Source organism: Sphaerodactylus townsendi, linkage group LG03, assembly GCF_021028975.2.
Source record: "Sphaerodactylus townsendi isolate TG3544 linkage group LG03, MPM_Stown_v2.3, whole genome shotgun sequence".
Taxonomy (NCBI): domain Eukaryota; kingdom Metazoa; phylum Chordata; class Lepidosauria; order Squamata; family Sphaerodactylidae; genus Sphaerodactylus; species Sphaerodactylus townsendi.
The window spans coordinates 8,758,611-8,774,512 of NC_059427.1; the positions used below are offsets into that span (position 1 = coordinate 8,758,611).

Sequence of the window (15,902 nt, forward strand, 5' to 3'; positions counted from 1 at the left end):
GCAGTTTTTAAGTTAGAAGTATCAAATTTGCAGCATAGCTGCTGGTTACTCTCCTTACTAGAACCCTCAAGTTTGGTAAAGATTGGATCAGGGGATCTAATTTTATTGGACCCCAAATGGAGGGAAAGTGGGACAAAGAGGTAAATTTGACACGCACAAGATGATTTACATTTAAAAAGTGAACAAGAATAAAGTCAACTCAGAAAACCTGAGGTTAATATTAACAATGAGCCAGGAGTTGTGGGAAGTAAGGTTTGATGCATAAAATGCCTCAGGAAAACACTCTCAGAGAAAGACCTAATACTTCAAAGCAACGTTTTGTACAACTGAATTACATACAAGGCCCACAAACCCTGCTGGCATGTTTGCACACTTATTTACTCAGATAAATGCATTTAGCAATTAATGGAGAAATTTCAGATGAATTTTCTCTTTATATAATTATGCTCCACCACAACCACTTCTTTTTGTCTTAATGATAGAGTCTCTGGCAATAGTAACTGGAAAGAATTTTTAAGGGTATCACTCTTACCTTAACCAGAGCAATGGAATCCGTAATAGAAATTAGGGGGGTGATCTCCATTATTTGGAATAACTGAGGATATAAAGCTAATTTAACTAAGTCAGAATGCTTATGTTTTAAGGTATCTGGGGTTTATAAAATTAGTATGTGAAGAAATAAAACAATATATACAATTGTGAATATATAATTGTAAACAGAAAAGTATGTGCCTTGGAATGAATTTGTCTTCATATGCATGAGAAAGCTGAACAGTTATGCAAATTTAGGGTTTGTAAAATTAACTGATTAGAGAAGGAGGAGGGAAAACAGCACTGTCTTATTGATCTGTCAGTAAAGAACCAATCAGGAGCAGGGAGAATAGAGTATTGGTCCCTTTAGCAATCTTTGATAGGAGCCAATCAAACCTAAGTTAGATTTTGTATCCCTGTTCAACCTACAAGTAGAACTGGCTTCGTTAGCCAAGGAGACAGAGAAAGAGCTTTGAAGGACATTAGAAGGCAGGGACAGAACTGACGTCCAGATATCTGCAGCAGAGACTTTCTTCAGAAGGTGGAAGGTCCCCGAGAGCTGGGTAATGTGATGTATTGATGTAGCATTCATCCAGATCACAGAAGGGTTGCCTTTTGAATCTGACAGATGTTGATTATGTCGATTTGAAGATGTTTCAAATACAGCCCTAATGTTTTTAGAATGGCACCCAGGGTGCCATTTACTACAGGGACAACCTCAGCTAGTTTGTGCCACAGTTTCTGAATCTCAATTTTCAAATCATGATATTCAGTGACCTTCTCGTGTTCTTTTTCATCAATTCTGCTGCCCCTAGGTATTGCTATGCTGATCACGGTCATATTCTTATTCTCAATCCCTGTGATGTCCAATGTGATATATACCAACACTTTGTCCATTTGGATTTGAAAGTCCCACAGGATCTTAACCTTGTTTTCCATGACTTTATCTGGGTGATGTTCCCACCAGTTTTTAGCCATCCTGATGTTGTAATTCTTGCATAAATTCCAGTGGATCATCTTGTTGGGTGTGGGTGTGTGTATTAGCAGAGTAGAAGAGACAGATTCTCAGTTGCGTTTTATAAATGAGTTTACTAACTATAAGGGATGGTTACATGGAGATAAAATAAGAAATCCTTTCTTTCCTGTTACACATCTACATTACTGTATGTTTGGTTACATCTTGGCACCTATCTGCTGTCTCGTGGTTGTGGTTGTGGTGGTGTGCTGGTGTCGTGTCTGCTCAAACAAAGAACCAGAGTTAACTTTATAACTTCAGATGCACGTGCTCACTAACATGTAAGTAATGGCTATCTGACTGACCAGTAGCTAATCAATAGACCAGGTCATAAACAGTGACTTCAGCAACTTGTTTACATGCAAACAGTTAACCCTTTTATGACTGAGTTGTGACAGACACTTGCCAAATCCCAACAAACCCCTTCTCAAGTGTCAGTCACACAAAACATGCCAACACAATTTATCACGAAAATTCTCAAACTTCATCTTGGTTAGTGGCTCTCCATCCTGGAGATGCAGGTATGCAGGATGCTTTGGTAAGCCCACTCCTCTGGCATCCATTATATTCACAAACTCTATAAAGCCCGCAATTTTGGGGCTTCTGGTTGAGAAGAAAGCCTCCATCTTGGGTTCTCTCCATTTGTATTTCCAAATATTGCCGTGCTTCTCCCAGCTCAAGGGCTCAGTCTCGGTTTGCAAATTTACATAACAAACATAGTCACGGTATTTCTTGGCCATAATCCCTTGTTAACTCTCTCTGACTTACAGTAGGTGAGGGCTCTCCTTCATTTGGCCTGGCCTGTTCTGCCGCCCCTTCTGACTGGGTTAGGCAGATATCTCACTGACCAATTCAGAGAAGGTGATTTCCTACCTCATTGTAACTGTTTAATGCTACAAATCAAATGCTGCTAAAAGATACACACACATACACACACACACACACACAAGCAGCCTGCTATATGTTGCCACTGCCCTCTGGGGTATTTTTTCCTTGATCTTTATGGCTTCACACACTTTGTAGATAACTAGGCTTTCCCCTGATACCCTGATCCCATAAGGAACAGAGTCGTATCCGTTATCTCATGGGGGCAGGAAGCTAGGTGACTCTCTCTCTTAATATATAAAAATGGATGTTCTACTACTGAACACTGGCTCCTTCCCTTCACTGCCCCTAGGAATGTGGATTAAAAAACATGTTCCAGGAAGTAGTGCTCTGGTATTTGCAGCAATAAGCTGTTTGTGGGACCAGCAATTATTGAAACGGTGCTCAGATAATACAAGAACAGAAAGCCACAATGGATCTTGTGTTTTTGCCCTGTGTCAGTCAGGATTATTGTCTGAGGGACTTGTCTTTGCTCTTGGAGGATCAAACAGACTGGAAACCCTGTGTTAGAGTTGAAAACCTGAATAGATCCAGCCTTTTGGTAACATCTGGAATACTGAACCAATGCTTGCAAAAATGTTTAGATAGGTTTATAACTTTATTATTTTATATCTGCTATTTACTGCTTTTTATTCAATATTCCAATCCTGCAACTTTTTTTTTACATAATATACTGTATTGTTTTAAAAAAAGGAGAAAAGGGCATGCAACTTTTTAATGAATCACTTCGATTACATTTTGTGATATCTTTCTATAGAGGAGACTTTAATCTGAATCCAGTATTTTGGTCCTCATTGGCTCATTTACCAGATTAAGGTAACTTGCCTTGTAAGTGGCTTGAAACTTGCCTTGTAAGTGGCTTACTTTACAAGGGTGACTTTCTTAATCTTAGTCACAGAAATATCTGAGGACTCACACTTCAGCCTTTGGGGTTTTGTCTTATGTGCTCTGCACCACCCAAAGGGACCTGGTTGTAAGGTCTCTTGACACTCTGTATGCAATATTAGGTCCTTTCCACACAAACATTTTAAAGGGTTTGAGGCAGGAAATAAAATGTTTCCTCCATGGAGTTCCGTATTGTTTCCCCCCTTACATTCTGAAGACGCTTTATTTCCAGCCTCAAAATGTTTTATATGAAACCCCTTTTAAAACTATCCTTTGTTCTGAAACGTTTTCAAAATGTCTACCTTTGCTGTGCAGACAAATATATGCTTCATCTATCCCACTCAACATTGCAGCTCCACGCCTCTGGTGCTGTCATCGACTACTGTGCTTGGAATCTACCTTCGAATACTGCTAATTTTTCACTGGCAACCATTGTGACTTACTCCTTTTGTACCTTTTTCCTAAATATTAATTCTTAAATCTCCCATTGTCCCCAAAATTGGAAAATCTAAAAACCAACAAACATAATTTGTTTGTTAGTTTTGAGGAAATTTCTAGGGCACACCTGCTAATGCATATTTATGTACCTTGATTTGAACAGCAGGAAGTGGGGGATGGCACTGGAACCCCCTGCCTGCAGCAGGACCTTTCCAGCTTCTGCTGTAGAGAATGTCACTCTAGAGCCAGACACGTGGATGTTTACTGTTACACCTGCGTCTGGGGAAAGCTGCAGAATACTTACGATTATAGGGGCTGCAAGAAGTTATTTACCCCATGATTACATTTTATTTTATTTATTTATTTCTTCAATTTCTATACCACCCGATCCCCGAAGGGACATGCACAGGTAAATTCTGGGTCAGCTAATCATATTCTGGAAATATTAACCTGGCCCAATGGCCAGTACTGAGTGAGGTTAGTGGCAAACCTGATTTGGGGGGCGAGGGGCAAAGAGACATGGAACCAAGAAGTAGCTGCATTATGGTTACAGGGCAGCAAATGCAGTGTTGGTTTGAGGGGTGGCTTTATTTCTGCTGGGCAGACCCATCCAAACCCAGAAAAGCCCTGAAACTCCCCTGCCACCAGAAAACCCCAGGGGGTTTAAAGGATATACATCACCAAAGAGTGGTGTAAGTTCAAGGGTGGGTGCACCGCACAACCAACACTAAACCCTGGGAGGGAGGCAAGTAGTGCCCCTGGGAACACCCTGGCCTGTACTCCCCCATGCTGCCATCTGAGCAGGACGCCACTGAAACTCCACCACAGGCCAGACTTCTGGGTTTTGTCACTGTGGGGCAACAGGACGTACAGTCACCAGCATGTTTGCCCCCTCTGCCACGGTAAGTGCCCGGGGGGAGGGGGCAAATGCCCTGGCACAAGGTTGTGCCGTTTCCAGTAGCCCTTTCAACTCCCCCCCTCACTTTGGATAGGGCCATTAGGTTATGAAAAGCCTGTCACCCAGAGGCAGTTGGGTCATCATAACAGATACTGTTTAGAAAGTTGTTGGATTCCTCAGCTCTTACCTGTGGCTGCAAACCCTTATCACAATGAATCATATTTACCTGAGCCATTTTTATTTGAGTCATTATCAGGATCTTGTTAGTATTATCTGAATGTATTGTTTCCCAAATAAAGTGTACAGTGCCTATCAGAAATCATGCACTCCAACTAAAGTTAGAAGGACATTCTAAGTCTCAAGAGTGGGTTTTGATACCTAAAGTTAGGTTCACAAATTACAGAAGAAACTATTTTATGTTTCTTGCCAATCTCTTTCATAAATGTGCACTTTCTGTGCACAATATTTTTCTTGCAAATGGCACTGTAGGAGTGTGATACCTGAGGCTGTGAACACAGCAATTTCCCCCACCATATATGTGTGAACGGTAATAGTTGGTGGATTACACTAGACAACATAGCAGCCCGTCATCAAAAAGCACAAATTGCAACAGCTTTCTCTAACAAATAACTGTATTTCAAATTTCTGATTCAATAAATATAAGTTAACCACAACTGCAAACATGTAAACAGTGAAACCTATCAGCACAGCTCTCAACAGCAGCAGCATACTGCAACTCTTAGGAAATAAGCAACATTAAAACATTCAAAGTGTGAAACCTCGTAATCACAAACAGTGAACATCACAAGCCGAACCCCCCATTGTCATCGGGTCTTCCTGCTTTCAATAAATCTGGCAAGAGCATCTCGCACAGTCTTCCCCTCTTCGAGATGCCTGTCGTTACAAGGGTTGTACCTTGCAGGAGTGGTAGTTTGCACAACTGTGGGTTCTGGCTCACAGAGTTGTGCCAGTGTTGGTCTACACTCTGCAACCGCCTGTGGTACCTCATGGCCCTTTTCTTCGCAGATGTTATGCAGCACCACACAGGCAGCCACTAGTGAAGTTACATTTTGAGGGAAGACTTTCAGCTTCGCGGTGAGGCACCTCCACCTTGCCTTCAGTCTCCCGAACGCACACTCCACCACATTTCTGGCCTGACTCAGGTGGTAGTTGAATTGTCTCTCCAGTGCATTATGTGGTGGTGCGTATGGCTTCATGAGCCACTTACGCATTGGAAAGGCACCATCACCCAGAATAACAGGGGGAACAGTGACCCCTTGTAGAGTTACAGTCGGGTTCCCTGGAACATATACCCCATTGTCCATTGCTTTGCAGATGTTGGAGTTCATGAAAACAAAAGCGTCATCATTCCTTCCAGAGTGCCTGATCTCTGCATCAATGAAGCGGCCGCTGTGGTCCACAGTGGCCATCAGGAGGATGGAGGAGAATTTTTTGTGGTTGGTATATTCCCCAGGCAACCCTCCTGGATGCCTGATTGGAAGGTGAGAGCCATCCAGAGCTCCCACACAGTGAGGGAATCCTAGTTGGCTGAAACCAGCCATCACCTGTGGATTAAGGGGAAAGCACTGTTAGTCACCACAAATAAACATCATTGCAATTTCAGCATCACATTTCTTCAAAGCATGCTGTTCTCTTTCACAGAGGCACTGTCTCTGGAATTAAAGATCAAAGGCCAACATCACTTGAGGATATTAATATTATTAATGGAGCTGACCAGGGAAAACATAGATCACAAACATGAATGTTCCATAGTGGAAGGAAATGGAAAATCACATAGAAATTTTTTTTTAAAGCATTGAAACATGAAATAATGTTGAATGAATTCTAATATGAGGCGTCATCCCTTATGGATATACTGTGACAAGTACTATCACATAACGAAAAACGGTTGTAGGTGTACTGTTCTCATATTATGCTCATATTCAGAATAATACTCATGACATACTGCAAGGTAGGCAGAAAACATTAAAGGAAACACTATATTGTCAAAGGCTTTCATGGCCGGATTCACTGGAGTGTTGTGGGGTTTCCAGCCTGTATGGCTGTGTTCCAGTAGCATTTTTTCCTCACGTTTCACCTGCATCTGTGGCTGGCATCTTCAGGAACAAAAATCCTACTGGAACATGGCCATACAACCCGGAAACCCCACAACACTCCAAAGGAAACACTGTTCTATGGCTGCAGTCATAAATTAGTTGGTAAAGGCACAAATTAAAATAAGGAAGGGACAAACAGAAGAATAGACAGAAGGGTCCACAAAAGGAAGAATCAACAAACCTTTTCCACATCAGGACCAAGACAGACGGTCTTCCTGTACAGCTGAGCCTCTATTGCCAGGCAAACCTCTACCACGATTTCAGCAACAGTGGACGCTCCAACCCCGAACTGTTCGCGAACTTTACGATAGGTGTTTGGACTGGCCAAGTACCACAGTGCGATGGCTACACGCTTCTCCACAGATAGCGGCTGCCGCATCGTGGTAGTCTGGCGTTGAAGATGTCCTCGCAAGTCTTCCACAAGGTCCATAAAGGTCTGCCGGGACATTCTGAAGTTATACAGCCACTGTTCATCACCCCAAACGGCCAGAGCGACAGTCTCCCACCAATCATGACTTCTGGGGTATACCCAGTAACGATGAGGGATGGGAGTGCATGCCAGGGCAAACCAACTGAGCCTCGCCTCCTGAGAGAAACGACGGATGTTCCCAGCAAGAAGAGCCCTCCTTGCCCTGATGGCTGTCCTGGTACCTGGCCTCCTTGAGCGGATCGCTCGATACAGCAGTTCTGCTCGCCGGATCTGCATCCTGCGGTAGAACCTCAGAAACATCTGAAGGTTCTCATTCAAAATTAGGAGGAGCTGCAGGGAGATCAACACACCAAAATCCTCCCGCTCCACCACAAAAGCACTGCAGAGATCAGCAGCTAAAATGGTTCCTGAAACAGAAAGGGAAAAGGTGCCCATGCTGTGCTGACCAATAGCATCTAAGGAGAAAAGGTGACAACACTGATATCCAATCAGATTACAGGAAAATCTGCACGTCTTTGAACATTCAGATCTTCAAAGCATCTAATTTATGCTTGCATGTGCTTTTTAAAGAGAAGCTTGGAAACATTTTCCGTGCAAACCACCTGAAACATTTTATTTTGATGAGCTAAAACATTTGCAGAACGTTTTAAAAGGCACAATATGGACAAAACTCAGGCCCTTTCTGCACGGGCCTCCAGGCACCCTCACACCGGCAAGAATTCTGCCGGTGGAAGGGTGGGGGCCGTTCGCACGCGAGCGTGCGAGCGGCCCCCGCAGAGGCCGGCACAGGAGAGGCGGCTCCGCACAGAGCCGCCTCTTCCCCGTCTCTCTCCCACTTACCTCATCGCCGTCGTCGCCCTGCTAACCTCCTAAACCCCGCCCACACTGCCCTCCGACCTCCAGGGGTCGGAGGACAGTGAGGGAGGGTTTTAGGAGGCCAGCGGCGCTTAATGCATGGTGACGCAGGTAAGTGGGAGATGAGATAGAAGATGAAACAAGCAGTGTTCCCAGCGGTGCCCGTTAGCACCGCGCCATCCGGGTCATTTGCGCTGTTTACTCAAAAACCTGCAGTTCGAAGGGGAGTTTTTGAGGGCGGCCTGACGCCGCCCTGGGGGAAGGGAAGGGGAGCCAGGTTGGCGCTGCTGCATTTCAGCAGCACCGCCTGTGTAAACAGCTCTCCGGGGATGGCATTTTTGCCGTCCCCAGGGTGCCATTTTTGGCCCGTGCGAAAAGGGCCTCACAGAAATAATAGTACTGAAAGCGTTCTGAAAACACTTTAACTGCTTTGTGCAGCAGGGGCCTTCGTGAGCTGCTACCCATGATGATACCTACTCATGAAGTGGTTCTAGCCAAGCCACTATTCTCTTACCTTGAAACATCTGCCTGCAGGGACCCACCCTCCAGGGTTTTCAGAAGGATTCCAGTGTAATCTGTGTGAAGCATTATGGACCCTTAGAAGTGCCTCATAAAAAGGCAATTAATCACAGCACACTCCAGTCTGTCAGCCCTCTCACTTGGATCTGACACAGTTTCACCAGATCAGGAAGACTCACTTTGGAAAATAACTGGCTGGGGGAAACAATCAGAAGGGGCATTGAGGGGATTTTGCCCACTGATCTTCTGATTTGACCAGACTACAATACCAAGAAGAATGTGTCCCATGAGCAAGCATTAAAGGAATACTTACCCACAGAGACCACCATCTCATAATTCTCCAGCATGACCTCCCTGTACAGTGCTCTCTGGCCTGGATCCAGCAAGGCCCATTCTGTGCGGGTGAAGTGCACAGCCACCTCCTCAAAAGTCACCAGTTCCTGGAATTAGAAAACAGTTTTGTTCCTCATGAATTGTGACAGGCGAGTTACGTTTCTTTGTGTTGGTGTGATCAGAATCTTACGCACAATCTCAAAGGTGATGCAGACTCACTGAGAGTTTTCCCCAGCACAGTTCACAGATTCAAGGGGAAGGCCGGAGGAACTCACACCAGGGAACCCTTGAAGCTCCAGAAGTCAAGGTCAAGAGAGAGCCTCCTCTATAGTGTGTTACTGAGACGAGACCACACAAAAGCCCCCCCAATGCATTTCCCCAGCCCAACGTCTTTCCCTTACCTGAACCAGTTGCAAGGTTCTCAGCTCCATTCCTGTGCAAGAAGGAGACAGTCCAGAAAAAAACCCTGTTGATATTCTTCTGCCTGTGAGGGGAGAATAGATGGGCCAGAGATTGGTATCTGTCACACACATATAGAATCCTAGAGCTCAGTGGTGAAGCTACCAGGGGACCGGGGGGGGGGGGTGCGCACGCACCGGGTGCACGGATTTGGGTCACGTGGGGGGCGCAAAATTCCCCCTGGCCCCTCCACCTTTTCCCCGCTCCCCCACTCCCCTGTGGAGCCCCCCCCCCCACACTTACTTTGGAAACCGAGCAGGCTGGAGAACAGGCCTTCCTGTTCTGGTGGGAACTACATTTCCCAGGGTCTCCTAAGAAATGTAGTTCCCACACAGGCAGGCCTGTTCTCCAGCCTGCTCAGTTTCCTAAAAGCAAGTAGAGGTGTGTGTGAGAATATGCTGTGAGGGCATGGAGCTGATTCCCCCACAGCGCCCCTCTGCGCGGCGCCCCCACTTACTTCAGGAAACCGAGCAGGCTGGAGAACAGGCCTGCCTGTGTGGGAACTACATTTCCCAGGAGACCCTTCAGCCTGCTCAGTTTCCTAAAGTAAGTGGTGGTGGGTGGTGGTAGTGGTGGTGGTGGGGTGCGGGGGGGGGCACCGCGGGGGGGGGGCGCGAAAAAGCCAGAGTGCTCACTGGGTGCACTCTGGCCCAGCTACGCCTCTGCTAGAGCTGGAAGAGACACAATGGCCAAAGGGCCATTAAGTCCAACCCCCTGCCATGCAGGAACACACAATTAAAGCACTCCTGACATCTGTTCATCCAGCCTCTGTTTAAAATCCTCCAAAGAAGGAGACTCCACCACCCTCTGAGGCAGTGAATTCCACTGTCGAACAACCCTGATAGTCAGTAAGTTCTTCCAAATGTTTAGGTGGAATCTCTTCTCCCACATCTTGAATCCATTACTCCGTGTCCTAGTCTCTGGGGCAGCAGAAAACAAGCTTGCTCCCTCTACAACATGACATCCCTTCAAATATTTAAAGATAGCTATCATGTCCCTCCTTAACCATCGCTTTTCCAGACTAAATGTCCCCAGCTCCCTAAGTCTCTCTTTTATGATTTTGGTTGCCCTCCTCTGGATATGTTCCAGCTTGTCAATATCCTTCTAAAATTGCGGTACCCAGAACTGAACAGAGTACTCTAGGTGAGGTCTGACCAATGCAGAGTAGTGGTACAATTACTTCCCTCGATTTAGACACTATACTCTTATTGATGTATCCCAGAATTGTATTGGCTTTCTTAGCTGCCATATCACAGTACTGACTCATGTTCAGTTTGTGGTCTACTAAGACTTCCAGATCCCTTTCACATGTACTGTTGTGAAGCCAGGTGTCACTCATCCTATATCTGTGCATTTGATTTTTTCTGCTTGAGTGTAGAATCTTACATTTATCTCTGTTGAAATTCATTTTGTTAGTTTTGGCCCAGCTCTCTAATCTGTCCAGATCATTTTGAATCCTGCCCCTATCCTCCTGGATATTAGCTAGCCCTCCTAATTTGGTATCATCTGCACATTTGATTAACATGCCTTCTATTTCATTATCCAAGTCATTGATAAACATATTGAATAGCACTGGCCCAGGCCAGAACCCTGTGGCACTCCACTACTCACTTCTCTCCAGGATGAAAACGAGCCATTGATGAACACTCTTTGTATTCAGCCAGTCAACCAATTACAAATCCATTTGACAGTTGCATTGTTTAGTCCACATCTTTCCAGCTTATTTGCAAGAATATCATGAAGCACCTTGTCAAAGGATTTACTAAAATCAAGGTATGCTACGTCCACAGCATTCCCTTTATCTACCAAGTTTGCCACTCTATCAAAAAAAAGAGAGATAAGATTAGTCTCTCATGACTTGGAGGGCTAGTTCTCAGGGAGAAGGTCAGGGCTGGATAGGGGGAAAGTGATATAGATGGCAGGATGCTTTCAGGCATCATCAGGAGTTTTGCAATTGAGAAAAGATTCAGACATGCTTTCCACTGTCAAAAAAGTTCTTATATAACAACCAGAGCAATGACAACGCTTCAGACACTTATACCTGAAGACAACAATACACAGTTATGCGGATATACAAGAAGGTCAAAAAGAAAGGTCTGCCTTCAGAATAAGTCAACGGAAAGCACTGCACACCCGTTTCGCTCTTTCTGTGCTTTCCCAAGTCTTTTCCCAAGTGCATGCCATAGTCATGCTTCGAGTTGTCCTATTTTCTCTACTTAAGACAAGACCTGGTATTCAGTTCACAACTAGAAAAACTTAAGTGCAGCATATCTGTGAACCTGTCACAGGGAGACAACTATTAGTCAAGAAATAGTCATCTGAACGCAGCTCTAAGAAAGTTACAAGCCCAGTATGGGAGTCGTTTTCACCTAATTGGGTTAGGAACAGGTGGTGTGAGCAGGGACCAGAGAGAACTTTTGCTCCACAGCCCCCAATCAGGAGTCCAGGAGGTGTGAAATGGGGAACCATGGAATTCCAGGGGGCGGGGGGGCTGTGTGGGAATGAACATAGCTCTGTGAAAAAAAGCAAAAACAAGCCTGCTTCAGAACACTAGACAACAGATTTCTGTCCACGCTGCTCTTTGACACCCTTCAACCCAATCAATGAACATGACTGCAGTGTCAGACTTGGAAAGGGATGTGGGGCACCTTTAGAACGTCTGCTCCAAACACTGGTGGATCTCCCAGATTTCTAGAGCTCTGGAGGAGATAGAAAGCAAAAATGCTGAATCTTGTCAGGCTGCAGAGAGGATGCTTCACGGATGCTCACTCCTTCCCTCCAACTAGCAGCTGCCCCCAGGGTGGAGCAGCTGAAGAGGGTGGGGAGATGTTTAGGAAGTCAGTGACTGAAATCATAGGCCTGATATGATAGAGTAAACTACAGAGAGGTAAAAGATGCTGTCAATGAAGGAAAGAATTTAATTGCCATTTCTAGACTGGGCACAACATTCTTTGGCACATTCATTTAAAAGAATAGAATAGAATAGAATAGAATCTTTATTGGCCAAGTGTGATTGGACACACAAGGAATTTGTCTCCGGTGCATATGCTCTCAGTGTACATAAAAGAAAAATACATTTGTCAAGAATCATAAGGTACAGCACTTAATCATAAAAAGTGTGAGTGAGTGCCAAATAACTGAGGCTGCTTGAACTAGCTAGCAAGGGAAACTGACATGATTCTTCCCTGTTTCTCTTCTGGACAGTCAAAGACTCCTAAGGAATAACCAACCACCCATGGCCCCCACCACAGAGGGAAGGGGAGCAGTGGTGGGATCCAAAAATTTTAGTAACAGGTTCCCATGGTGGTGGGATTCAAACTGTGGCGTACTGCCAATGGGGCTGGGTGGGGCACGATGGGGGTGTGGCCGGGCATTCCGGGGGCGGGGCATTCCTGGGCGGGGCTGTGGCAAGGATGCAGCCAGCTGACGGTCCTTGGGCAAGGGAAGCAGATGCACACAGGCGCAGGCTGCCACGCATGCCGGTGCACCTCCTGCTAGACTGCTTCAAGTTCTGCGCGCTACTGCTGAGAGGAGGGGCGTAACTAAGGCAAAAATCACATGGCAAAATCACCAATTAGTAACCCCTTCTCAGCACACACAAATAATTAGTAACCTACTCTCGGGAACCTGTGAGAACCTGCTGGATCCCACCTCTGAAGGGGAGGTTTGCTACACACACATCCCTGCACTGACAGTGAAGTTGAAGGTGCCCTGGAGAAAAATGCATAGAGGCGCAGTGCATGGCACTGGGCTGAGGAAGCTGGCCTGGACTGGCATCACATATATTTGCAAAGCAGAACACAAGTTGCTTTTTAGATATGAATTTAGTAACTACAGTCCACCAGGGGGGCCAGTGAGGAGAACCGGCAACTGCAGCGGAGACACAGGATTGCTTTCAAGGATGAACTCAGCAATTAGGGTCCACTTCATCGTTTCTCACCAGCATGGCCAATTACCATGCTGACAGAGGCTGATACCTCAGGTTCCGAACATCTGAGAGCCGCAGGTTCCCCTACCCCCGGCTGCTGGGGCACAGGGGTAGGGAACCTGCGGCTCTCAGATGTTCCAGAACTACAATTCCCATCAGCCCCTACACCAGCATGGCCAATTGGCCATGCTGACAGAGCTGGTAGCAGTTCCCTGGTATCGGAAGCAGGTTCTGGCCACTGAAACCTGATGGGGGAACCCTCTGCAGGATGACAGCTCTGCCCAGGAGCCCAGTGGGGGGAGGATTCCGACTGTCTACCATGCTGCAACCTTTCCTCCCTCAAGGGCTGAATCCCCACCCCCCAAATTGGACCCCCCCCCCTTGATCTTGCATGCCTTGGATCTCTTCCAACTCACCAAACTCAACCCCACCCCTTCAAGCAGGAAACTCCCACGGCCACTTACTTGTTTCCACGCGGGGGGGCGCAGAAAAGGGCAGCCTGTTTGCCATCCTCCTTCCCTCTCACTCTAGGAATCGGGACTCTGTGGCTCTTTAAACCATGGCAAAAACATTGGCGGAAGCTCGTTTCGGGGCTCGTTACCTTGCACCTGTCTCGACTCTGAACGCCCTCTTCGTGAAGCCACTTTCCTTGCCTCTAAGAAGGGAAGGGGGGCAGGAAATGGTGCTCATTGTTGGCAATGTTCCCCCCCCCTCCTTCCCCTCTAGGAATCATCACCCTATGATTGTTTTAACCATTAAACAAGCTTCTGGGCCGGTTCACACAGTCAGCTGTTTGGGGGAAGGGAGTCGTGGTTCTGCAATGTGTGTGTAACCCCCATGCCCAGAATGGGTTGGCCCAGAATGGGTTGACCCAGTAAGGGGGTGGAGACTCGGAGCAGCAGAGAGGCTGCAAGAGCTCTTTTGCAGAAGAAGCAAGGCTACCAGACTTGGAGCTTGATTTCTATAAGCCCTTAACACCTTGTTAAGGTAATTGCAATATTGTTGGGAACTACTGGGAAGGTAGTTGTTGTTTTGCTGTGTTGTAAATGTTGGAGTTTATTGTTTCAGGGTTTTCTTTTGTGGTTGTAATGGGTGAGAGTTCTCCTGGAGACCTTCATCATGTTGCAACCTGTTCATCAAGCCCTTGGAGTCTTTCAGGAGCCAGCCAACTTGCAAAGAAGATTTGGACTTGGCAATATCAGTAGACTGTAAATAGAAGGACTTGAAATGCAACCTGAACAGGACCTTGAATTGTAACGTTAAATGTTGATGTTTTAAAAGTGTTAATTGTAAAGAAAAGTAAACCATTTTGTTGTTTAAAAATTGGTTCTTTGCAACTCCTTCCAAGTACTGCCCCACAGAACCCACAAGCTGAGGTTACATGTGCATTCAGACGGCTTGCATAGTTCTGCATAGATCAATGTAGGCAGTCACGGTTCTGAGTGGGATTGCTCCACCAATTCCCTGCTCGTAGAAAACGAACATCTCAGCACTGAAGCAACCTTGCTAACAGATTGTCGAAGCCTGGGTTTCAGGGCTGGGTTGTGGTGGAGTCATCTGGAGTGGATCTACTGTTGACGTAAAGTTTCCCCTGCATTCGTGGAGTGGATGACGTTGTAGGTGTATCATAGAGAAGAAGTCTGCTATAATAATAAACTTCCCTCTGTGATACCACACCTCTGAGAGATGCCAGCCACAGATGCAGGCGAAACGTTAGGAACAAGATCCACCAGACCACGGCCACACAGCCCGAAACCCACCAGAACCACTTGCTAGCAGACTTCTGTGCCTGGTTTCCAAAAACGTATTGCCGAATTTCCATGCTGTTGGTATGGAAGAGGATACGTTTCTTCAAAAATGCTTTTCATCTGTATTGCAATTAAATAATCTTCAAAATAATTGTGTTATTGTACGCTGGTATTTTATCTTAAGTAATAGAAATTTTAGTTTATGTATATTTTAGTTTGTTTATAATAAAAAGGATCTCCCTATCTGTCTGTCTGTGGCAGGCATAACTTTCTCCAAATTAAAGCTAGGCACCTCAGAACTGGCCATTGTAAACCCCAGTTTACCATGGTAACTTGCTGGCTGACTTTGACCCCATCATATGCTCTCAACCGCACCTACTTCACAGGGTTGTTGTGGGGAGGTGAGGAATCACAATTTTCCTTTTCTTTGTGTCCTCATTGGGAGAAAGGCAGCACAGTTATGGAGGGTAGAAAATATCCTTCACGTTTTGAAGCAGGGTGGTTGAAAATCTTTCTAAGGCTGATTCCGCATGGGCCAAAAACAGTGGTGTGAAAACGGTGTGAAAACAGTATAAACCCTTTTACACCATTTTAAACCCTTTTACACCATTTTCACACTGTTTTCACACTGCTGTTTTTGGCCCATGCGGAATGAGCCTAAGGGTAAAAACAAGAACAGGTTGTAGCAGGCCAGAACAGGAATTAAACAAACAATAATACTGCAAAAAAAAAAAGTGGGATGTGTTTAAGACTTTCCAGAACACTATTCAGGAAACCAGAATGCAAAACAATGTGAATTTATTAACCCTTTGCAAGCCAAAATGTCTTCCAAATACCACAGAATGGGCATTAAACAAATAA

The 15,902-nt window shown here is 45.6% G+C and overlaps 2 protein-coding genes across 2 annotated transcripts in view; one reads left to right on the forward strand and one right to left on the reverse strand.

Moving 5' to 3' along the window:
• LOC125429859 (zinc finger protein 184-like) overlaps positions 1–15,902 on the forward strand; it is a 42,211-nt gene that overhangs the window by 14,067 nt on the left and 12,242 nt on the right. Inside the window, exon 7 of the mRNA XM_048491389.1 lies at positions 5,988–6,113. Within this exon, the coding sequence (XP_048347346.1) occupies positions 5,988–6,113 (126 nt within the window). The remainder of the gene's footprint in view (positions 1–5,987; positions 6,114–15,902) is intronic.
• On the reverse strand, positions 5,267–13,969 carry LOC125428734 (protein ANTAGONIST OF LIKE HETEROCHROMATIN PROTEIN 1-like). The gene is made up of 6 exons (XM_048489338.1): positions 13,758–13,969; positions 10,977–11,184; positions 9,308–9,390; positions 8,887–9,013; positions 6,951–7,606; positions 5,267–6,217 (listed from the first exon to the last, which is right to left on the reverse strand). The coding sequence occupies exons 3-6, from the start codon at positions 9,335–9,337 to the stop codon at positions 5,477–5,479; spliced, it is 1,554 nt and encodes a 517-aa protein (XP_048345295.1). The 5' UTR covers positions 9,338–9,390; positions 10,977–11,184; positions 13,758–13,969; the 3' UTR covers positions 5,267–5,476.

Coding starts and splice junctions, on each gene's coding strand:
- LOC125428734 (XM_048489338.1), bottom strand. CDS start 9,337: ATGGAGCTGAGAACCTTGCAACTGGTTCAG. Junction 7,607..8,886: donor TGAGATGGTGGTCTCTGTGG/GTAAGTATTCCT, acceptor TTTCTGTTTCAG/GAACCATTTTAGCTGCTGAT. Junction 6,218..6,950: donor TTGGTCCTGATGTGGAAAAG/GTTTGTTGATTC, acceptor CTTAATCCACAG/GTGATGGCTGGTTTCAGCCA.